Genomic DNA, 24,228 nt, shown 5'->3' on the forward strand with positions numbered 1-24,228 from the left:
AAACATGGGTTATTAATAGCTGGTGCTTGCCCTTACATACATCGCATGCACTGTTACTCATTCTGGCCGATAATTTAGAGGGAGTGAAAAGTGTTCCTCAGTGTAAATACAAAATGACACATGGATGGTACTAGACCTCTGAGGTGCTGCAGTCCCTGAGAATCTGTTCAGTGTAAATCCACCAATGCCACCCTGAGCAGATCGTACTTCCCATGTCGATTCAATGTGCAGGAACTGTGGAATCCTAAGAGTCAAATTTTAACTTCTAGGAAGTTTATGTTGTAAAGGCAGGTGAATTGGCTGTGCTGGAATACTGCGCACACCACCCTGCAGCTCAGGATGCAGGACAACTGACTGTGGTATGACCGTGCCTGACTACAAGAGACCAGGACAGCAGTCAGACAGAAAGCATTTTATTGGGGTTGTGTGTGTAGAGCTCACTGGAACAGTGAGCAGTCCTGGCCAACGCAGTCATCGTCCCCACTTGCCGCTTAGTACTGAAATCACCAGCTAATGCAGACTTAAGAGGCAGGAAAATCCAAAGATCTCTGAGGAAAGCCACTTACCTTTGCATCTGTGCGTGTCTGGCCACATCTGTCTCATGCCATTAATTTGAAACTTGGGAAAAATAATTTTCTTTGTGCATATTTCCTCCTGTATCCCCTGTAGGCAAATTAAAGATGGCTGGGAGGTTATTTATTTTCAGTAATAACGTACACACTGCTTCCAGACTTCCTGCTATTGTGCGATTATCTAGATTAATTGACTAGGAAAGATGCAGCATCATCTCAGACCCTTAATAAGGAAGACTGCAACATGGATTTATACAGTATTAATGCATATTGCTGTCTGACACGGCCTTGCTCTCAGAAGCACACAGACCTATCTCATGGCTGAGTGTCTACCAGCACCTCCTGTACTTCTATACTATGATACTTTGCCTGCAGGGGCATGGCACCTTGAGAACAAGGAGATGGTTGATGACATTTTCAGAAACCTCGTTAGTGGATAACTTGGCTTACACAAAAGCCGGTTGCCATCAGCCCCTGCTGAACGTTTCTGAGAAATTGCGGGCTGCTGGTTTGTGGCCCTGTCTGTCCATGTGTAATGGCTGGGATCGTGTGTTTAGAGGTGCTTCAGAGTGTTAGGTTCTCACCAAGGAGAGAGAATCTGTGCAGGCAGGGCTTTTGAGTCATCTTCTACCCTTTGATTTTGCTGCTGAGAGTTTAACAGATCCATGAGGCGCTTCACTACAGCGACATTGTTCTGCAGCAGCTCAGTCTGGTCTGCAGCACGGGCTTGGGCTGAACAATTCTTACCAAACCTAGATTTTGAGGAACTTTGAGGCAAATCCATTTTTTTTCTAAAAAAACATTTCCATGATTTTGACTGTAGTTGGTCAGACAGATGGACAAGCAGCATGGGGATGCCCTTTTTTGGCAAACCCAGCAGTTTCCTTCACTGCATCATTGGGAATCCAGAGTCACTCCACTGACGTCACTGGTACTGTGGTGATCTGCTTTAAAGGAAGGCACAATTCTCTCCCTTGTGTTTGAGTCCTGTTAGTTTTCTGTTGCCTTTTTATAGTCAAGGGAGTTAGGTTTATTTGGTACTCAAGAGGTTAATAATAAAAAGAATATAAACACCGTGCTAATTGGTGTGACGGACTAGAAGAGCCACAGCAGCTTTCTGAATGCCTCATCTTCAGGTATAAGCAACCGAAGCCAATAATCGGTTTGTTCTGTGCACTTTGTCCATTTGCTGTGACAAGTGCATCTGGATGTAAATTATTTATGATACCTCACAGTGTAACAGTAACAGCCCTGTAGTATACGATGTAGAGCTGATGAAATCTTGGCATTGTGAGACTACAGCGGATTGACATCTCTACGAGTGAAACATTTGGTGGGGACTGGAGCACCAGTGTTGGGCACTGAGGGTCCTTTGTGAGACTCCTCATCAAAGTATGAGATTCAGAAAAAAATTCAGTCCTCACCCTGGTTGAGTCGCAGCAACATCATGTGACAGTGTATTGTTTGCACTAGAACCTGGGGAAAATCTTTAAAAAGCCCAAACAAATAAATTAGGAACTGTATTTAGGCTGTGTGTGCCTTCAAGAATGAAAACGAGTGTTGTTGTAAGGCCTGCTGGATAATATTGACTTGTCGCTGAAGTGAAGATAAGTTTCTTGGAGACTGTGCTTTATGACACAGTAGTTAAATGTTGTTGTTGCTTACTTTAGAAATGAAATAGATAATTTCCAGGCGCATGACTCTGAGCTTTATTGATCATTTCTGTACAGCAGAAGAGTCTATAGAGTGTGAACTAAACTCCAAGTGCAGGCTCAGTGTAAGCTTGGTTCAACAAGAGAGCTAAACCAAATACGGCCGTTCCTAGTTCTATCTTGATCCCAATGCTACCTGCGCTGGCTGCTTGCAAAGGAGGATCAGACAGTAGGAGCAAGCCTGATTGATGACTGTGACCCCAAATGGCTTTGTTGACATGCTGACTCTGGGCCCTTCCAGATACTTGTTCTGACCCTTTTCATAGCAGTCACTGCAGTAACTTCAAATACCTCTGTCTTCTTGGTGGCCCTGAAGGTCCAGTCAAAGTTTTCCAGGGAGCACGTCTAGCCATGTACCTAATTCCTCTCTGAACCCTCTCAGCCCGAAGATGAGTGTCTCTGTGCCATTAAGCACATAATTATGTTAGCTGCTTGTGCACTGGGAAAACATCAGGCAGCCTAGCAAAGCTTAGGTAACGAGTGACAGGAGAGATGTATAAAGCACATCAGTTCTGTTGATGTGGGCTCCCTGGTCTCCCACTCCATAGCTGATCTCACGTGTCTCTGTCTTGCTGTCCAGGTTTTATTGGGATTTGACCATGCTGCTGCTGATGGTAGGGAACCTGATCATCATCCCTGTGGGCATCACTTTCTTCAAGGATGAAAACACTACCCCGTGGATTGTCTTCAATGTGGTTTCGGACACGTTCTTCCTCATCGACCTTGTCCTCAACTTCCGAACAGGCATCGTGGTGGAGGACAACACGGAGATCATCCTAGACCCACAGCGGATCAAGATGAAGTACCTGAAGAGCTGGTTTGTGGTGGATTTTATCTCCTCCATCCCCGTTGACTACATCTTCCTGATCGTTGAAACCCGCATTGACTCTGAAGTGTACAAGACAGCCCGGGCACTGCGCATCGTGCGCTTCACTAAGATCCTCAGCCTCCTGCGGCTCCTGCGGCTCTCCCGGCTCATCCGCTACATTCATCAGTGGGAGGAGGTGAGCAGAGCCTGCGGTGCACTTGCATCCTAAATCTTTTCTCCGCTTATGCCGGTATTACACAAAGGTGCTTAGATTGAATGCCCATTCTCCCACTTTATTCCAGTGCGAATGCTAAAGATTGTGTCTTGAGTGTAATGCTTTGCTTTTAGCAGGTTCCCAAGAGGGCCATCAGCTTGCTGTTGCACAGTCACTTGAGACTCTACTATCTCCTTCAGGGTCGTACTGCGCGTGCTCTGGGGAGGGGATGCATGGGTTGAGTGGGGAGCAAGTGCACTTGGGTCTGCTGCAGGCAGTGTGAAGCCAGAGCTGGCTGTGCGGGGAGCAGTTATGCAGTGTGGTCTTGCCCTCTCAGAGCCCCAGGGGGTCCAGAGATGGTGCAGAGGAAGGGTCTAGAGACAGCTGATTTGCAGAACCTGCGGCGTTTATTTACCCAAGCAACTTCTACATGCTTAGCTCCTGAATAAATGGCTTGGTTATATATTTATAACCTTTTTGCTTTCTAAATTCTCTGACATGATGTTAAGGGGAAGAGGAAAGAAGAACATTTTGCAGACAAATAGGGTCCGTTTAAAAACATAATGGTCTGGTGAAAAGCAAGAGCCCCAGTATCCTGTGCTGTTCTCAGAGGAGCTGCAATGTGAAGAGCAAGTTGTCAGGCTTACTGTGAGTGAAGCCACAACCTTACAAGTAGCTCGAAAATTAGTTATTTTTTCCTGTCTCCGTGCTCTCCAAAGCAGAGAGAAAGCTCCCTGCAGCTTTCTCCACATGTCAGTAGCATATTTTCAGGACAATGAAAGCTGGTCAAGGCAATTTCATCTTCTTCCCCATTCCTTCTCCTCTGCTTTGGAGCAGAGGCTGATGCAGAACATGATCTAATGCAGTGTGCGCTCCTGGGAATGTGAAGGGAAAGCAGCCATGCAAGTCATGGCTAGATTGCACCAAGCTGTCAGAACACTAACTCACGACGGAGGTGAACTGCTTCCTCCTCCCAGCATCACGGGCTCAGAGGGAGAGCATTGGTGCATACCTTACAAATCTCAGGCTTCACCTTCATAGCCTTATGATTTGTGAATGTTTCACTTAGAGCAGAGCACAACGCCTTGCTGAAGTTTGGGATGAAATTGTGCTAGGTGCTGTACAGATGCATAGGGAGAGACAGCTACAGCCCTGAAGAATTCACTACTAGGTTACTTTGCTTCATAGCACAGACAGACGGGATGTGCATTGAGAGATGGAGACCAATAAAGCAGAAATGTCTTTCCTGGTGTGGCTTAGTAGCTCGAAGACAGGGCTGAGCAATGAAGTATCTCCAGGTCTCTTGTCTTGTCCCCTGGTTGCCTTGCTTCTCTGACACTCAGGAAAGGGGAGTTGGTGGCTTAGGTTGATGCCAACGTAGCTCCTTGATGCTGATTTCCATAGTCATGGGGGTGTAGGGCTCAGCACTTGCGCACCTCTGCTACTTGACTTCCTTTCCATAAGGTGGTTGAAGAGGAGTTAAATATAATTGCTGTTAAGTGCACTGATTTTCTTTTAAAAACATAGTGAACAGGAAGCAATTCGGCACCCTTTCCCTGTCTTGCTTCTCACAGGGTTTCACTGAGCAGCCCGTGGTGGTTCCAGTCTCGTACTGCAGATTGGGGTGGGGCATTCTGCCCTTCTGCTGGCTGTGCTGGGCACCAGGGGACAGCATAGCTGGGCACGCTCTGGATCCCTCCTGAAAAGCAGACTCCCTGGAGTGATGCAGTGCTGCAAGTGGAAGGGACAGATGGTGTTGGATTGCAGTTGGAGACTGCAATGCAGACTCTGTTATGCATTGCAGAGCCCAGCAGAGCAAACACGATAGTCTTTTTTCAAACAGGGCTCGACCCAAGCAGCAGTTTCCCAGAGAGAGTGTGGCACTAGGGGGTTTTCCACCTTCTTGAATGAGGGAGGGAAGCAGAGAGAAGGGGCAATCCCTTGCCGTCGGTGCAGTGCATGCTACAAAGCACCAAGGAGATGGGGAAGAGAAGTGCTGCTTCATCTCTGTGTGGGAGGAAGCTGTTGTGCTCGCTGGAACCACGCTGACAATTCTTGGAGCAATCACTGCTGCCACGGGGAACTTAGCTCCTCGCTTGTACCTACTGCTGAGATGCAGAGTCCTGTTTGAGGAGGGGAGGAGGATGCAGTGTGCGCAGAGATGTCAGTCTCCTTGCTCTGCCTCCTATGTGAACATTGCATCTGTGCATTAGTGTCACTCTGAGTACAGGGATGAGTGGTCACTTCCTGAGTTGAGAGAGCCTTTCTGTTTCTCCCCCTGCAATTGGCTATGCTCTGCATGAATTTATCACTCACCCTGCAGTGAGGAGGGAGCAGCCTTCTCTAGGGCTGCAATGCTGTAAAACAGCCAGCCACTCATCAGTTCCAGATCAATGCTAGTCATGAGTCTGTGGGCTCGAGAGCCAGTGGTTTGAAGTGCCTGCGCCATTCTGTCTCAGCAGCAGATTGCTGTGACATCCTCCCCCAGACCTGAACCAAGTACTTTGGGGCCTGCAGCTCGGAAAGCACCCTAAAGAAGGGAAAAAAGAAAAAAGGAAAAAAAAAAAAAAAAAGAAAAAAAGAAAATTCATTGCGCTCATGTTCACTGGAGTAAAAAAATAAGCTTAATTCCAAATGTAGCATTTATTTGCATTATCCATTTTGCATGAGTGGTCCAAGGAATGAATTTACCAGTAGGGCAGAATATAAATAGAGTCTTTCTGAAGTGTCTGCCCGTATCTGTCCTGCAGTCAGAAGTTGGACTGCAGTGGAGGAAGGCATGCTTGCACTGGCTGAGCCTAGCATGCCTGCTCATCGCCTTATTATAAGCTTTGGTGTCTGGTAGTTTCCAGGTGCATTAGCAGAAATCCAGAGCAGCCAACATAGTCTGGGTCTGGAGCTGTGCTGGCATGGTGAGAACAAGCACAGGTACTCCTGTCATGCCTCGGTTGCAGCCATGGGAGTAGTCCAGAGGTGGCCCAACAAGCGGTGACAAGATTACAGGTGACCCCTGCGCTTTCCGGAGTGGTTGGGAAAGTGGCTGTGCTGCAGCAAGGAGCAATCTGAGCTCGGGATACGGCAGCAAAAAAAACCCAAAAAAACAGAAGAGGCTGCAGAAGGCAGTACTTGCTGCTTGTGCACGCCCAGCCTAACCCTGCTTCATGCTGCCAGGCTTGGTGGCACCCCAGGGGAACTCTGCCCACCTCGGCCTTCGGCCCACCCCAGCAGCTAGTCAGGGTATCCAGGCAGGTTTGTGGTTCTGGGCCATGTGAAAAGAGGGGCACACTGCAGCTCCCAGGCACAGGGAGCTGGGCCTTCGCAGTGTCATCCCTGAGAAACTGTTCAAAGAAAGCAGACTGAACGGTAATATCCTACAGACCTTATCCCAAGGTCACCCAGAAGAAATAATAAAGCAGAATAATGCCCTGTAATCCATATACCCGATCAAAAGGCAGCGCAGACTGCGAGTGTCAAACAAACAAAAAAATCCCTTTAGGTTTTCATAGGAAAATTGATTGATTTTTTTTTCCTTAAGAGCAATTTGCTGAGCTTCCCCTGTTTTATGCACATCTGCCCTGTGTTTGGTGCCAGGATGCAGGAACCTATATTTAAGATCAAACTGTTGTGACTTACGGACAAGGAACATTTATTGGCACAACAGTAATACCCTGCTCCTGGAAATTGGTTTTCAAATAGCACATAGGCAATGCTAACCAAAACATTTTGTTTTCAGAATCTCATGCGAGAGACTATGGTGGGAAGGAAAGCATCTAACTGGTTTTGATATATATCACAATAATAAGAGATTGTCAGATGTAAGAGGATTTTGTAAATATTTTTGTCAAAAAGAAAGGTGTACTTTTCTATTTTGGCAGCTGAAACCTGAAGAAAGGACAATTGTGTCATTTTCAGACTATTACTTCAATGAAAACGTCCAAACCTTCCCAGATACTGTCCTTTTCCCCCCCTTGTGTTTCCATATTATATAAAAGTTTCAGAATGGAAGAAATGCATCTTCTCCGGTCTGTTACTGGCCACAGATTACATCATCTGAAAGATGACGTCGCTTTTAGGAAGATTCAGAGAGATTCAGAAGGCTGATTCAAAGGTTAGAGGGCTCGCCGGGCAGGACCAGGAGAAAGCTTCCAACAACTGTGAGACCGTAGCTCCCAATTGATTTCCATTTTCATTTGAGCAGCTAATTCCCCTAGGTTCTTCTGACCTATTTGTAGCCTTCCTTAAATTAAATTAACTTAACATGGCTAGTGGCCTGGGGGATGTAATGATAGTCCAAATCCATAACTGGCTCCTGAGAGGGGAGGAGCTGGGCAGAATTATTGTACTCGAGCAGCACAGCAGGGTCCCATTCCACGAGCAGTTGAAAATAGCTTAGCAGATTTTCGTCGATATGGTTTGCAATTCTGCTGCGTTAAATAGCGAGGCAGACCCATGAGAGTAACTCGTTAAAACCTCTGGCCTCCGTTGGGCAAAATCGGACTCAGCAAACACGGGGAACGTGGCAGGGAGGGGGAGAACGGGCTGAGTTTCTTCCTTAGTTTGCATTACCTCATTTCTGAAGGCAGAATTACCAAGCATTTGTCTTAATGTCATCACAAGAGCTAATTAGGATCAGAATGCCAGTTACAGTCATTTGCATTCTCACTGCACAAAGTGTCCCAAAACTGGAGCATCTTTTCCTTTTCGAGAAAATCCCGGCTGCACTGAAATTAATAGCAAAACCCCCTTGTTGCCACACGAGAAGAAGGTCGCTCCAGATTTTACCACAGCCTTTACGTCGAGCTGTTTCACTTGTGCAGCAGAATATCCTTGCCGAACAGGGGCAGACACCAGAAGGAAGGAGATGTTCTCCATTTCTGTGCACACATTACATTTCCCTGTAGCCAGTGGCCCAACCCCTGCCCTGGGCTGTGTCACCTTTCAGGAGAAAGAAACCTTACCCAAAGTTTTTTGGCAGGGTTTGTCTCCGGCAGGAAGTTCTGCCGCCATAATTCAAATTCAGCTTTCTACCTGGGCAATGGGAATACACAGTTGCAAAGATGGTATCGTAAAAAATGGGTTATAATGAATTATAAGGAGCAAGGCAAATATTTGAATAGCTGTGCAGCTACAGAGGGTGCCATAAAAAGGAAAAAGCCTTCTTCTTTTTTTTATAGTCACCTTCTGGCAGTGCTTAATGCGTCTCCTGTCAACAGCGTGGTATGATACGGGGAATAGATGGCGTGAGGGGCCGGGAGGAGGGCGCAGAGCCATTTGTCTCTAGGTCAGTGGTTCAGATGCAGCTCGTAGCAAGTGAAAGCCATTTGCCATCTCACGGCCGCTTGTCTCTGGGCTGTTCTTAGTAGCTGGGTGCCTGCATGACACAATCACCTGTGGGGCTGGCCCTGGGAAGCCTCTGGCTCCCTTTAGTAGCATCTGGGAGGTTTAAGGCCCCACAAGCCCCTGAAGAGAAGTCCCCAGTGATCGGGGCACAGGGCACAGCAATAAGAGGGTCTTGCCTGTGCCCAGCCTCTCGTTTTGCGTGTCAGAGGGCTCTCAGTCTGGGCTTTCACGCTGTGATGAAATTATAAAGGCTTTCAAAAGAGAGAGGCTGATCTGCTAATGATCTCTAATCACTGGGAGAGCTGGTTGCTGCTCCAGCCTCTCATTTTCCTCTTCCCTCAGACTCCTCCCAGCTTCCTCCTTACACATCCCCTTGCTGGGTACCGTGCTAAGTTCGCTTTTCTCCCAGAGAGCTCACGTCTCCGCATTTCTCTGCCAGCACCAGCTGCCCGCAGCCCGACGCCCGTATCCTGCCAGCTGCCTGTCATTTGTCCTCAGGCCATTGTTTTTGGAGGGGGCTCTCTGGCAGCCTTTGTTCTTGCTGCTGTGGCACAGTAACAGAGGGTCCTCAAAGGAGAAGTGCTGGAGCCTGGCGTGAGGAGGTTCCTGCTGCAATCCATGCCATTTTCCAAGGCTTCCTACCATGGAGGCTGCATGCTATTGATGGGGCGTTCTCCCCCGTGTTTTAGCTGCATGGGAATAATGTTCTGCCAGGCTCACCCCATACTTTAAGGCCAGTGTGTCTGAGGCACATTAGCCTTGGCAAGTGGGAGCAAATTAATTGCTCCTGTCACTGAAGCTTCTTCAGGAAGGCACTATTGATTGCATTCATATCAAGTGAAAAACTTTAATGAGGTAGCTGAAGAGAACAGCATTTCCTTGCCTCACTTTTCTTATTTAGTGAGACAGGGTTGGAAAGGGCTGTGCCAGATCCATAAGTTGTGTGAATGAAGTAGGACCTTGGCCCAGATAGGGCCATGAGGGAAAAAAATTAGAAGCTGGTTAGTGGGAAAGGACGAAGAGGGGATTTGGGAGTGTAAGAAGGAGCACAGCAGCATTGAGTTGCTTTTTTGCCAGGAGAAATTGAAGTTGATTGCTTTGTTTCCCCATGGAGCATTTTTGTGTGCTCTGAAGCAGTCGATGGGTGAGGGCAAGTCTGCTTGTCATCCTTGTTTGCTTGTCATCCCCAGACCTGCTGGGCACTCGGGGGCACCTCTGCACGCCAGATCAATTCAGGGTAGTGGGGACCTACCCAGTCCATTCTGTTCCAGCAGGAGGACAGGGACCCAGGGGGAGAACAGCCAATTATCACCACATCTCCCTGTCTGTAGGCACTTGCTACACCCTGTGGCAAGTGCTGTTGTGCTGTGGGGCTCGAGGCAGAGCAAAAAGCCCCAGTCCCCCTCCCAGACAAAGCTGGCTAGGACACAGTGCAGCATTCAGACCTGAGGCTTCAGCACCAGCGCTGCATAATACTGTGAGCCAAAGAAGTCCCAGGCATTGCCATGTGAACGAGGTAGCCGAAGGCAAGCTCTTGCCTTTCAAAGGTGCAGAGGCAGGGGCACGGGGCGATGCCAGCTGGGCAGAAAGGGCAGGACCCATCCTGCCAGGGGGGCTGCACAAGGGCTCAGCGGGCAAAACCTGAGGTTCCGAACAATTCTCACTTCCACTCCGGAGAAAAAAGCTGCCAGCCACAGTGCGAGGCTCTGCAGCACACCGTGTGTGGGGAAAGGGAGCTGGAAAGCCTGAGAAGCCCTGAGAAGACGGTTGGTTTTTATCCTCCTTACTTCTTTGCCAGAAATATGCTAATGCAATGCAAAACAGCCTTACTTTTTCCACTAGTTTGAGGTGAAAGGAGGAAAAAATCTTTCTGGGGAAGGACAAGCTTCACTCCTGAGCAAGGCACAGAGAGGTGCGAAGGTTTAATGGGCAAGAGCCTTATTGATGAAGTTATTTTCTGAGCACCGCTGTGAAAAGAGCTGTTTCGAAGACAGTTTCAGGACATGCAATTATCCGGTTTGCCAGCTTAATGCATTCAACTTAACCTCATTTTTATGAAGCAGAAATCAATGTGGTAACTTTTTCAGAGCCTAGAGATGACATTTTATTCTTGCTTCTCTCACAAGGATACATATTTTTAAGCTTCCTCTTCTGCTTTAACTCCTCCCTCTCCCCATTTTGATTAAGCAGGAATACCCTAAGGGCTAGAGGAAAGGATGAGGCAATTTCCATATTCCCAGAATCATTTAAGAGTGGAAAATGTTTATGCAATCTCTTTGCAAAATTCTCCTTGCTACCTTCTTGGAAAAGGACTTGGAACTGCAGCTCTGACTTCAGGACAAGAACCTTTTTGTTCCTTTCATTCCAGCACCACGTCACCAGGAAAGAATTGTAACGTGTTGTTAACGATGCCGACCTTCACCCTGGGTTTTCATTCCAAGGAATGAGTGTCCCCCAAGTTGCTGCCTTTCCAGCCTCTGTCACCTTCCCTGCTCCTGCATGGTCAGGAATAAGTTGGTCATTATTCCTCCCTTGTTTCTTCCCTTCCTAAGCAAGAAGTCCTGCAGAACAGCAGGTGCTGGAGCTGTGAGCTGGATAATGTCTTTGGAGAAGTTCTTCAACAAGAGTGTGCCATAAAATTGGAGAGAATAGAGGTAATTGCCCCACTTTTGATAAATATTCCTCCTCTCAAGTACTCCTACCCCAGTCCTTCCTGAAGTAGGTTGTGCCACGCACGTGGTGTTTTAGTCTAGGAACACATGAAAAATCCTTTGTATGATCTGGGCAAAGGAATAAAAAATAAAACTTCACAACAAAAATCTTCAGAATTTTACAACACAACTCATCCAAAAAAGCAACAGTGCTTTAGTTCCCCTCAATCAGCGTCCCTTGACTGGCTTTTTTATCACAAAAGTTGGCGAGCGTTTCATTGGGACCCTGCCGTTCTGAGCTTTTTGTGACAGTTTGATGGCATGAGAGTCCCAAAGCACACAGCAGCCCAAGCCCCCAGGGCTCCTGGAGCAGGTGGCAGCACGAGGAACAGCAGTGCCACCGCCAGAGGGACGGGTGGTGGCAGCCAGCCACAGGTGCCATGCAGCTCTGAGCTGGGTCAGCAGCGCAGGAGCCTGGATGATGCCACGCTCTCCGTCCTCCCCTCAGCGGTTCTCTACATGATCAGGTTGGTCTAGGGCTGAACGTGGGGGTATATGTGTGCACGTCCAGAGGGAAAGGGGAATGAAGACTTGGAGTTTGGCTTTTTAATCGCAAGGGAAAAGTATTTTTCCTGGTGCTGTGGAATGGCAGCGGTGGCCCTGTCTACCTTGGCAGAGCCCCGTGGCAGGCAGTCCGCAACTGAACTGGTGATTGTATCTTTGTCATTGCTCATCCAGTATTTATGAGGGAGAAGCCAGAAATCAGGGAAGGCCTGATCACAGGAAACTTTTGGCCTTTCATGACAGCAGCAAAAAGAATGTGAGAGATGTGACTGGAAAACAGAAATACCCAAATTCTTCTCCTAGCCTCCTTCTGGGCTTAGGATAAGCCCTGTGCCCGTCATCCCTCAGTGTTCCTTTCTGTGAAGTGAAGGTAATGAAGTAGTCACCTCATTGACGAGCTTAAACAGCAGCATGTCCTTCAAGCTTCTGCAGTGCCATCAGGCCTGGGATCTGCTCTGACACAGGCCCTGAACAATCCTGATGAGATGTGACCTAAGCACGGACTTCTCTGCTATGTGCCCTCTGGCAGGTCCTGCCCCTGGGCTGCTGGAACACTGTTCCTACTCTTTTCCAGAAGCAGAGCCCTAACCCAACGTCAGACAGAGATGTCTCTGTTGTAGCGTGTGGCTTTTCACTGTACTGTGACGTGTCTCACGTCGTCTCTCACCTGTTGACTTAGTGCAGGTAGATGAGCACAGAAGAGGGTGACATCGTGGTTACTCTGGATCTTTGCCCCGTAAGGGGCAGGAGAGAAGGAGAAGCTTGGTGAATGTTTCCCAAGTTTGGATCCCACCAGGATCTGAAGGAAGGACGGATGGGCTTTGCAGTCAGCAAGTGGACTTGGAGCAGAAGGAGATGGGCCTGAGGGGAAGTCTTGAGGTAAGGGCCAGCCCTGACAATGGCCAGGGACCAACTGGAAAAGAAGTGGCTTGGGAAGAGCTGGGCTGTGCAGCATGCTGCCTGGTACCGGGGGAGTGCATGGAGCCCTGGGAGCCTGCCCTCACCCGGCACTGGGTTAGGTCTGGCCCCGCTCCTGGGTGGTGGAGCCTGCGGAGGGTGAACTTGGAGAGAACCTCGCTCTGCGCTGGCACTGACAGGCAACCAAACAGGCAGCAGCAGTGCTTCCTTGTAAACACTGGGAAGAAACTGTGAGGATAATGTCTCTTAAAGCAGCTGACAGGCCTGCTCTTCCTCAAGTCCCTGGAGGGGGTGGAGAACAGTTAAGACGCAGCAGCTGTGTTTGTTGTTATGTTTTTTTTTTTTTCTTCATTTATATTTTTTTTACCCAGCAAACTGCCGGGTGTTAATTCCTCTTGATTTGCTGTGTCTCAGTGCAGCCCAGTTTGGAGAGGCTGTCCCTCGAATAGGGCTGATTAGACTCCTCTCCAGTATGCACCACCCAAACATCCCTAATTCCACTTTATCCCAATAGTGATTGGCTTTTCTGACACTACAAAAAATTAGGCTGGGATTGTGTAGTTAGTTAGATAAATTGGGTGCAGCCAAAGTCCAGAGGCTCTGTCAGGGCCCAGCAGTGATCACCAACGAGAGGTCCTAGTCATCATCATGTCACCACTACCCCAAATCAGTCCCATCTACTGGGCTCGGCTCTAACTGGTTTCTGAAGGAGCAGGAGGTGAGCCACGTCAGGGTAGTTGTGTCTTCTGCAAGGGTGTTAGAGCACATCGTGGGGGCCAAAAAAGCTTGGGAGCAGCCCTGGCAAATGGCTGGGCTGGCAGAGCCTTGCCTGCCCCTTCACATAAGAGACCACGTAGAGAGAGCCCAGTGACTGCATGGGGACTCCCTGTGGGCTGGGAACGTTCCCCTTGGTTGGAGGGTGATATTCTGCTGGTGGTTTTACAGCAATGCATTGTAAGATGCTGATGGACGCGCTGGTGGACTTGGGGTATCACGTGAGCTCAGTACTTCCCCATCTCCATGAGTGTCCATCCCCGCCTTGTGCTGGAGCAGCCACAGGAGATGCAAAGTGGAGCCACAAATGAACCACAAGGAGCTTGTGCCATGATCACCATCCTCCCTATTTTCATATTGCTCCACTGTGCACACAGAGGACAAAAAGGGCTGTCATTTGCATACAGGTGGAGAGAAAAAAACCCACGTGTGATTCGGGTTGATGGCACTTTCTCCAGCAGGCTTTCCCCCTCCCCTCAGGCTTGACCTACGTGTGAGCCTTGCTCCTCTGCACCCCAAATATTTCCACAAAGGTCTGCTGCCTGCCAGGCTGAGCAGGCATCTCACCAGCTGGCTTGTTCAGTCGATAAATCACCTCCAGCTTGCAGGTACAGGGAAGGATGGATACGAACTTTCCCCTTCAGCTGTCTGCCTTCCGGATCTGAAAGACACATTGCATTTTGTCTTGGGGGAGAAGCAGCCCCAGTCCAACTCTGGAATATGAAAGAAAAGCGGAGGAAGGCCGGCAGGGCAGGAGGAAGGCAGAACGAAGAGGAAATGAGAAATGAGGAAGACCTGCTGCATCATCTAATCTGCCCTGGCACAGAACTATCTGATCTTCAAGGCTGTTGTGAGATAAGTTTTAAATGCCTCAAGTCACAAGGCATTGTCACATTTTCTGAGAAGTTCATCTTGCAGCATTGCCTTGTGTGTTGTGAAGGATTACTTACTTTCAAGCACAGGAGACTGCCTTGCTTAGCCGGGCTCTGCCTGCTGCTGCACAGAGAACGAGTGGGCTGGGGAGCAGAGAGCTGGTCTTTGCTGTTTCTAGGGGGAAAAGGTTGGTTTCTCCAGCACAGAAAGCAAAAGGAAATGCTCGTAGCAGTGAGCATGTAGAAGTGAGCATGACAGATTGTACCTCCGTCTCGCCTTGCACAGTGCTTCCCATGAGTGCACACAGGGCAGAGGCAGTGCAGCGATGCTTTAGGAGAACTTGAGGAATCCTTCCTGGAGCTCCCCTCATGACCCTTGGCAACAATGCTGCTGGAGATGAGATACAAGCGCATGCTGCTGCTGCTTCTTGTACAGATTTTTGCCCCTCTCCTTGCTCTCGTCAAGGTCATTTCAGCAGCTAGCAGGGAAGGAAGAGTGCAGCCCATTTTAGGAAGATGGAAAAAAACCCTTTGGTTTCCATCCCGGCTCGCTGGGAGCGCTGGGAACGCAGGCGATGAGGTATGGAGCCAGGCTGGGACATTTCCTCTCTGGCCTTTGCCCTTTCCCTCCTCCCCCCTTCCTGAGGCAGAGCATGCTGCGAGCTCCTGTAGGAGATGCTTCCTTTAAAAGCAACTTTATCGCAAAGCACTCGCCCCTTATCTGCAGCCTTCAGACGTGGATGTGCTGCACAGAGTGCTGGCTGGGGACGTGCAGCAGCTGGCAGCAGCCTTCCTTCTGCTGCTGGAGACAGAAAGCTCTCCGGGCCTCCCTCCCAGCCTGCCTGCAGCAGTGCAGCCGCTACACCAGCCGTGCACGCTCCCGGGAGAGGCATGCCTCCCGCTTTTCAAGGTTCACCAGCACTGCAGAAGAGTGCCCATGCATCTCTGCTGGCTTTGCTCAGTAGCACCATGGAGGGGGGATCTTAGAGATCAGAGATCACACTCTCACTGAAAACCCGAGGGCCTTGGTGAGGTTTGCACAGCCCCCATGGAAGCTCATACTGCCTCATCGCCCCGGCTGCTCTTTGTGTTTGAGCACCGTGGGCTCCGAGTGTGCTGCAGCAAGCTCCTGGGGGTTAAAGTGTAGGAGTGCTCTGCCATTCCCTTGCCTGATAAATGTTGCCCCAGCCCGAGTGATTACTGGCTGCAGGATGTGCTGCTCACTTCAACCTCCTTCCCTGTTCCTTCCTACCTCAGCAGCCTCTAGCCAGCAGCAGCAGATGGAGGGGAAGCAGCCTCAGAGCCCAGTGTTTGACCCTGATCAACTAATGGGGTGAGGAAAGGGTGAAGAGCCAGTGCTGCAATCAGCCATTGGAGCGAAGCAGTGCCTGCTTTGATTAGCTAGCAATCTGGGGGGCATTTGGAGGAAAAGCTGCTCGCGTACATTCCCTCCTCCCTGGGGGAGATGTGAGCTGTAGGACAACACCCCACAACTTGCTGCATTGTTTTAGGACAGAGGGCAGAAACTCTTCTTTGAAGAGACCTTTCTAATGGAAGAGAAGATGTTTGCATGTGACTGAAGTGGAAAGACCAGGCTAAAAGGGACGGAGGATATTTTATTCCAGGCAGGGCTGGGCACCGGCACCCCACACAGTGGCTTCTTGTTCCTGTTGCTTGTTTGCAGGTGGTCCAGAGCTTACCCTGCATGACAGCTGACAGCCAGCCTCTTGCCTGTGGGCCTGGCAGAGCAGCACACCGTGGGCTGCTGCTGGAGCTGGAAGGTGGGGAGGTTGCACCGATGAGCCAGCTTAATTGACAGCTGGCCCAGAAAATGAGGTGTGATAATGGGTGGGAGGCAGCTGCCAACTCCAGATGCCTGCACTGGCATCAGAGAAGGGGCAAGAGAGTAGGTAGAGATCCTCTTGATTCCTGGGGCGATGGCAGCAGGAGGTCATCTGTGGCCATCAGTTTCAGCAGGGACATCCTTTCACCTCCGTACGTGCGCCTAGCTGCGCTGTGGGGCTGACAGCTCGGCAAAGCCCAGCCGGCTTGCTGCAGGGCGCTGGCACTTGTCTCCGTGCCTGGCCCTGCCTGGCCCTGGTTGTCACTGCGGCCCTCCCTCGCTGCCTGTTGTGACCATAAGGGTTTGCCAGGTCACCTTGGGTGTGCTGCATCCAAAGGTATGCTGTGCTGGGGAAATCCAGGTGCGATTTCACCTGCTGGAAGAAGCTCCTTTACCCTGTATCAGCTCTGATTTCTGATTCCCCAAGTGATGTGGCCTCCCAGCCTTTCATTCAGCAAGCTAATGCTGCTACAGGAGTCTTACAGTCTGTGTTTTGCCCTGAAGTTCCTTTTGAGGTTTTCCTTTTTACTTGCATCCCAACACATTGCGCTCTGTGCTCCTCACCCCATCCTCAAAGATCTCTTTCCTCCTCACCTCCCTTTTGGCATCCAGAAGATCAAAAAAGACCCCATTGCCAAATGCTTTCTCATCAGAAGTGTTTACATCCCCCATGATATTTAGCCTACAGAGGAGAGAGGGCTCTCTAATTGAAATCCTGATGTTCAGATCATTTCTCGTCTCTGCAATAAGGAGAGTTACAAAGCTGAGGCTCAAATAGCAATCACTTGCTAAATACGTGGACACAAGTTTAATCCTTTCGGAGTTTGAGGTTTTAGGGAGATCCAGACTAATAACAGGCATCTGTTCTTGACTCCCTTCCATTTTCAGTCGTCCCACTGGGGGCTGTGAAATATGTGATCCCTGTGATTGTGTTGTTTACTGCTCTTCAGAGTGCCCACACCCATCTGCGTGCTTCAGAGTACGTTCTCTCGAGGAAGTCACCAGCTTGTAGGTGGTCAGGAAGAGAAACTTCACGACGATTCCCGTGTCTCACTTGCTGCCCACCATGTGCGCAAAATTCTGGAATACAATGGCGCTGTAAACTTGAAAGATATTCATGGAAGTTTAGTGAAAGGAGCCAAAACCTCCCTTCTCATGCGATCTCAACCATATCAGACATGGAGCTGGGCAATCAGGTCCCATGGTTCTGAATTCATGCTGAGTCCTCATCTAATGGAGCAGGCTCATATCTGGGTTCCCCCACATTGGCTTTAAAATCTGAAGTGGCTCAAGTTTGCTTCATCCCATGCATGGTTGTACCTTGGCTTTTTGAGGCTTCCCACTCCCCTGGGAGGGCAGCAGCCTGAGAAGGGGCCAAGACTTTGTCTGAAGCTGGGTTTCCAAGAGGCATTTCTTACCCCATGGTGCTCTAGCGGAACTGGTTGACTGCAGCTTCACTCTCTGTTCACTTTGTGGAGGAAAAGCTCCATAAACACAAAGAAAGTAAGTGATAGAATTATTTAAAACAAAGAAGGATTTACTTCTCGTGCTAAAGCTTCCTGAGATGAGTACCTTTGACACTGTGTAGGAGGAATGTGCCTACTGCCCTGCTGCTTCTCCTTGCCCGATCCCACAAGTTACAGCTGCTCCTGGGATCTACATCCTCTGCCTTATATGCTTGTGTCCTGATTCACGTTTCCTGCTCTGCCAGAGCTTTACGGGGTCAGGGATCCAGCTTCATTTATAATCACTGGTGACACTTAATAATAATTCTGCCTTAGGTTAGAAGTGTTCATGTAAAACCACTCGTTACAGTAAATGTAAAGCAGTGAAGCACTGTGCTGGTCCTGTTCCCACCCTTCTCATAGCATGGCTCCCTAGGGCACCAGGCTGGTCCTGGGCTGCAGTTTGACCACTTTCTTAACATTTTTGGGGGGGCAGCAAAGGCATTGCCCAGACTTTCTGGGTTTGGGCTGTCACTTCAGCAGGAATCTGTGCTATTTCTTGAGTCCCCTCTTGTATCTGCACTGCATCCCCATAATCATGCATCCAGACATGGACTGAGCCTTGGCCTTACTTGTGAGGCGTGGAGCCTGAGTATGTTCAGCCCTTCCACACAGCCCTCATTTGTGTGGTCTGGACAGATTAAGCGTGACTGAGGCTCAGCACCATCCAGGAGCAGATCCCTTGGGATGTTCAAGCCCTCCTAAATTCACCTCTAGTACATCGAGCCCATGCTACAGGCACTGCGGTGCTGGAGAGGTGCGTGCCACAAGGCTGGCACTGCTCGGAGTCCATTCTCATTTCCCAATGTCGATAGAGCCTCAGTGTATGTAGTCTGTAGCCTTTGTAGACATAGCCAGTGTAGGCACAGCTCCTGCAAAGCCCAGACAGCCACAGAGGTAAAGCAGCTCCTACCCCGCACTTAATTTCTCTGAATAAATATTCAGAGGTATTGACAAGGGAGGCTCTGCCGCAGCAGCATGCAGCGAGCTGCTAGAGGATTGTAAAGAATGATCAATGCTGTCATTTTTATGTACTTCATTTCCCCTGGCGATTTTTCAGTGCTGCCACCATCATTTCTTCTGCCCATTTCTTCTTACGCTGATGGGGGCGAATGTTCCTGCTGCTGCACTGGGGGCTTTCACAGCAATGAGGTGTCATTAAATCAGACAAGGCAGCAGAAGTTGAAGAATGATCCAGAATATAGAGGGCAAGGCAGGAGAGGTCGCATGAGCAGGTTATGAAGTGAATTCCCAAAGGACTCAGTTTCTTCTCAAACTAAACAAGAAACCAAGCAGAGCAGGGAGGCAGCTCCAGTTCTGTTTGGTACTGTAGCTTCTTTGTGAAAGCTGCTTCTGTGTAGTTTCTTCCTGCCAAGGTCCTTGCTGGAGGTGATAAAAAAGCAGAGCAGGTGTTGGAGAAGCACAGGGTGGAGACAAGCATTAAAAATGTTATAAATCTCCATTGTAGGACAATGGGGGATGAAAATATCCCAACTGTAGTCACTGGGACTACCTCTGCACAGTAGGAGTAAAGGGAATTCAGAGAAGACTGATGAGAATGCTTGAGAGCAACTTGGAATAAATCAGAAGTTTGAAATCCTTTCCTTTAAGGGAAAGTGGTGAAAAAAAAAAGCCTGTAAAGTAGTAACTGAGCCTGAAAAAGATGAGAGCCATATATATTTTGCCTGCTGCATACAGGAAGGATATGGAGCAGTCAGTGAAATTGAAAAGGCAGCAAATTCCAAATGAATTCAAAGAAATACTCTTTCAGATGGCGTGCATTCAGACATCGGAGCTTCTTCCACAGACAGCACAATTCAAGGGCAGTTTGGATGTTTATGTGAGCTATAAGAACATCCAGAGTCAAAAGGTAGGCAAGAGCTTCGGAAGGTTAAAAAACACTCCTGTTTCCAAGTTTAAATCAATCTCTCACTATTACACATTCAGGTGATGTCTTCCAAGGAGGTGGGTTATCTTCCCTCCGCCCAATGGGAGGTTTCCTCTGCCTCCTTCTGGATTTCCTGATTCTGGTTGCTGCCTAAGAGCTTGCTAGAGCGATTGGGATGGACACTAGATGTGGTTTGTCCTTGTTCTGCTCATGCAGTTAATGGAATTATTCTGCATGTTTACCAGTGGGAAGGGAGCCGGGCTTACAGGGCAGGAGAGGATTGCGTCAGGAAAGGGTGGTGGGTCACGTTCCCATCAGGACTAAAATGAAAATTTGATCAGAGATAGCAGCAAAGCTATTTCTGAAGGACAATGGCAGCACTAGGGCCAAAGCAAGTCATTTTCTTTCAATAATTCTATGAGGGAGTGTGCCTTTTGGAGAAAAAATAAAATACTTGCTGATTATATGATGCAGCAAGAAGAAAAGGGTTCGTTAGGACTTTGTTAATGTTTGTGTGAGCACCTTGGTACCTGGCTCTGTTCCAGCAGTGACAGCAGAGACCTAGTACCGAATGCCTCATCCTTTTAGGAAAAAAAGAGATAAAAACTTGCCTGTGAAAGTGTGTGGCCCTTAAAAGCAATTGCTAGCACCCTTTACCTTTGGGACTGCTGGTTGGTATGGGTTTGCTGCAAAGAAAGGGTGTCATATCTGGAAGATGTATTTCTAGGATAGAAGCGCCCTGTGCTGGGACAGCGCAGAGGGGCTCGCACCACACTTCTGCTGGGTGACGTTACTCCAGAGCTCAGCCTCTGAGGCACAGCTGCAGACCTGGCGTTTCGCTTGGATGTACAGCATCCCTGTCAAACTCTCATTACTACTATTACTGCTATTAGTGTGGTGTTATTATGTTATACCCCTAAAAGAGTTGCGCAAATTTCCTCATTTTTCCTGGCTGCAGCTCTGGGTATTTTTGCCTTGATACCTGTCAACAGGCACCATTTCCTCATGCATTTATAATTAAAATGGCAGCCTTTAGGGACTATGTTCCTGCCCAGCATGTATTAAGGGAGGTTTAGGAACATTTTAGGTGGTGTTTAAATACGGCTTTTAACCATCTTTGTTCTGACTTACAGAACTTTCTTTGTTCTATAATCACCCAAAGTATCTCTGTACAACCATAGCAGGATGCTGTCATATTTTCATAAATATAATCTAGCGCTTGTCAGTTAAAGTAAAAAGTATCACTTTTCTGTGCCCCAGATCCCTAAAGCGAATTAAAAAAATGTCAATTCCTCCCTCTTCCTTGGTCCACCGCAGCCTGCATGGTGTGAGGGTGGTGGCTGCACTTCCTTCAGCAGCTCCTCTTCCTCTCATTTTGGACTCCTCAGCCTCTGACCTGGGAAGCTTATTGGAGGGTACAGGTTTTCTTAGGTATGTTACCCAAGGAGTTCTTCTCTCTGCACTGTCCTTTTAAGAGATGTCTTCTCTAAGGTGCACATGGCAGTACTGAAAAGGTTATATTGCTATTATTACTCTGAAAGAGTGGGAGGGCGTTTGTCTCTCCTGTTACTTGTCTTGGTCAGGATGCGACGTGTGACACCGTATGCAAATAAATCTCCATCAGTCTGTGCAATGAAATCTCTTGGCATGCTGCTGGCAAACTGGTTGAGGTCCCCCAAAAGATGATTCAGATCCTCGTTGGACTTATTCAGACCAGCCTTCATCAAAGTAATTTAGTCATAAAAGCAACGTTAACAACACCATTCAAATCTGTGCTACTGAGGACCAAACTGAAGCCTCCCCAGTGACCTGGCACACCTCCGTTCTGAATTTGTGTGCTGCTGCAGCCCAGCGTTTCTTTCACTGCGGTGTCAAGTACACCTTCCTTTTCATCTGCTGCCTGCGAGACGTTACTCGCAAGAAAAAGAAAGGGCCCAAAATGGATCAATGGAGACTCTGCAGGCAAATGCTCAGCCCATTGGAAAATCAGGCCATTGTGCTGAGCATCCTCAATCCGTGAACTCTGCTCTCCATACACATCCAGTGTCACTGAGTTTGCAGCCAGAGGAGCTTGTCATTATCTTGCTCACACTCTCTGCCTCGTGGCACAGGAAACTATTTAAGGCTCCAGGCCTGCCAGGCTGCTTCCTTTCACAGGTGTTTCAGTCACTAGCAGCATAAAAAAGTCAGGGGTGGAAGTTGGGCTGGGTTGCTGAGGCTGTAATCGAATGAAGCTGGAGGACAGAAGCACAGCCAAACGTCCCGCAGCTGCAGCCTCGGCAGGCAGATGCACCTCTTTGAAAACGATGTTATCTGCTGCTTAAAAATGGGAGGAGGAAAACTTGCTGTCATTTCAGTCTCCCAAAAGGCTAGTCCTTTAAACACTGGCTCCAGAACTGGGATGCTGGTGCAGAGAAGTGCTTTGGAGACAATGAGCTCATTTCATTTTGGGGTGTGAGCCTTCTGCCTCACCCTCTTGCTGTGCTGTTGTGTTTGAGTGGGGCTTGACAGAAAGTTAATAAAGGCCTCTCTCCACTGAAGGGCAAGAAGCACTAAAGACATACTAATTGATCAAGAGGAAACTGCCAAGTTCTGTAATTGTTGGGTGAGTTTGCACTTCCTGGGCAGGTCCTAATGAATTACTGTTACAGCCTGGCTGCCAGTCACAGGAGTCTGTAAGTGTGTTGAAAGACAGCCTTGGATTTTTTAAATCTGGTACGAATCTTAGGCTAAAAAACTTCAAGCGTGACTGAAGGAACTATGAAAATAAAGGTCACTGCTCGTGTTTTGTGGCAGCTTTCTCTAGAACATGAGCTGCGGTTGTTTTGCAGGCAGTCTGAATGTTGAGGTGATTCTCTGTTGTTTGAAGGGCCTCTTCTCTGGATCTCATTTTCTTTCTCTCATGTTCTTCTGTGTGTTTGTGGCTAAAAATCCTGCTGACAGTCCTTGGTTCTCTGGGTCCAGCTCTTTCATGTATTTAAATGGAGAAGGAGAAGCAGTGTGGCAGACCAGAGATTCCTTCATTCCGCTCTCCCATACTTAATGGTGATGAAATGCTTCAGAGGGAGCATGTGATGAATTCCAGAACAACAGCTCTGTAATAATCTGCTTGCAGGTAGATCTATTCTTCGGTCATTTTATTATTTTTTTTTAAGCTCTGAAAAGGAAGAATATATCCTAGTTTTTAAAGTTACTCTTTTTCAGCCAGGTGTCTATTTAGGTGTGCGTTCAATACCTGCCAAGCTCCTGGCCTCAAGCATTCCTGCGTCGATGCATTCCACAGGCCGAGCAGCACATTGCTTGGAGAGCAGCATTTCCTCTCGCCAGCTGATGTTTTTTCGAGCAATTTTTCAGCTTCCTGCCTGAAAATAGAGCCATGCTCTGAGGGGAGGGCTGTGCCCGACCTAGGCGACAGCACAGCGTGGTCAATATTTCCAGTATTATTTTGCCTCATTACTTGCCCGTGCTAACTGTTTTAATTGGCCTTGTGCCTGGTAGCTCAATGGACTCAGGGGGTGTCTTCCCACTTAGCTTGATGAATTTTTGATCAGGCCACAGCTGAGGTTCCTCTGGCAGAGTCTGCAGCCTGGCCTCACCTCCGTCATCCAAGTCGTCCATCGATGACCTCAGCTCGCCACCCGGCTGCCTTCTCTTGTGCCGGCCACCTCCACCGCCCTGGTTTCAAACCGCTTATGTATCTTGTCTCTCTCTCAGGTATTTATGCCTCCTTTCCCCTCTGCCTTCCCAGATATTTCTTTCCCTAGGCGTACCTAAGTATAGCCACCGAGCCGGATGGGCCTTTTGCCTGATGACTGTGGTCATTCTTAAACTTCCAAAAAAGCCCATGACCTATTTCCAGAAGTGATTCATTGCTGGCCTCTCAGAAGAATCACTGCCCCCAAAGATGCAGATAAGAGCCATGAGAGATTTAAAAAAATGCCTAGGCAGGTAAGATATCTCATTCCCACAGAGAGCTAGACACCTAACCTACTTACAGCTCCAGGGCTTGTTTTTTTTTTTTTTTTTTCTTCCAAAGGCGTTTAACTATATCAAGAGATGCACGAATACTGTTGAAAACCTGAGCTGTAGGCGTATGAGAACACAAGCCCTGTTGAAAAGCAAAGGGGCACATGCTCCAAAGTCGTGGAGTTCCTGGCCCCAGGCTGTGCATGGACCCTGCAGCTCTGGGACACGTTCCCTGGGATCAGAAGCTGCCATCGTCCCCCCAGGCTGGGGGCAGTGGCCAACTCCTGGCCCTGCTCAACAGCACCCGAGGTGCTTCCAGCTCGGTTCCGTGGAGGCAGAATGGAACCCCGAATGTTTTCATCCGCGAGGTTTAAAGAAAACCATGCAGGGAAGGCAGTCGTCTGAGTTGTGCTAGAAAATATTTTTAAAAGTCTGTGTCATGTTGCCGTGGTGACAAAAGTTCTTAAAAGGAGGAAGATTAAAGTCTAGGCTGGGGGGTGGCATGGGGAGGGGAAGGGGGGCTGTTGTCAAGACAACGCGAACTCTGAGAGTGCAAGAGGCAAAACACATGGTGGTGGCAGGATCTTTGGGGTTTATATAT

At 48.7% G+C, this 24,228-nt stretch overlaps 1 protein-coding gene across 1 annotated transcript in view; it reads left to right on the plus strand.

The window, feature by feature from the left end:
- Positions 1-24,228, plus strand: part of HCN4 (hyperpolarization activated cyclic nucleotide gated potassium channel 4) — a gene marked incomplete at both ends in the record, with an annotated part of 98,702 nt that overhangs the window by 25,609 nt on the left and 48,865 nt on the right. Inside the window, one exon of the mRNA XM_082769022.1 lies at positions 2,865-3,288. Within this exon, the coding sequence (XP_082625148.1) occupies positions 2,865-3,288 (424 nt within the window). The remainder of the gene's footprint in view (positions 1-2,864; positions 3,289-24,228) is intronic.

The sequence above is a fragment of the Aythya marila genome, assembly GCF_965140915.1.
Source record: "Aythya marila genome assembly, chromosome: 11".
NCBI lineage: Eukaryota > Metazoa > Chordata > Aves > Anseriformes > Anatidae > Aythya > Aythya marila.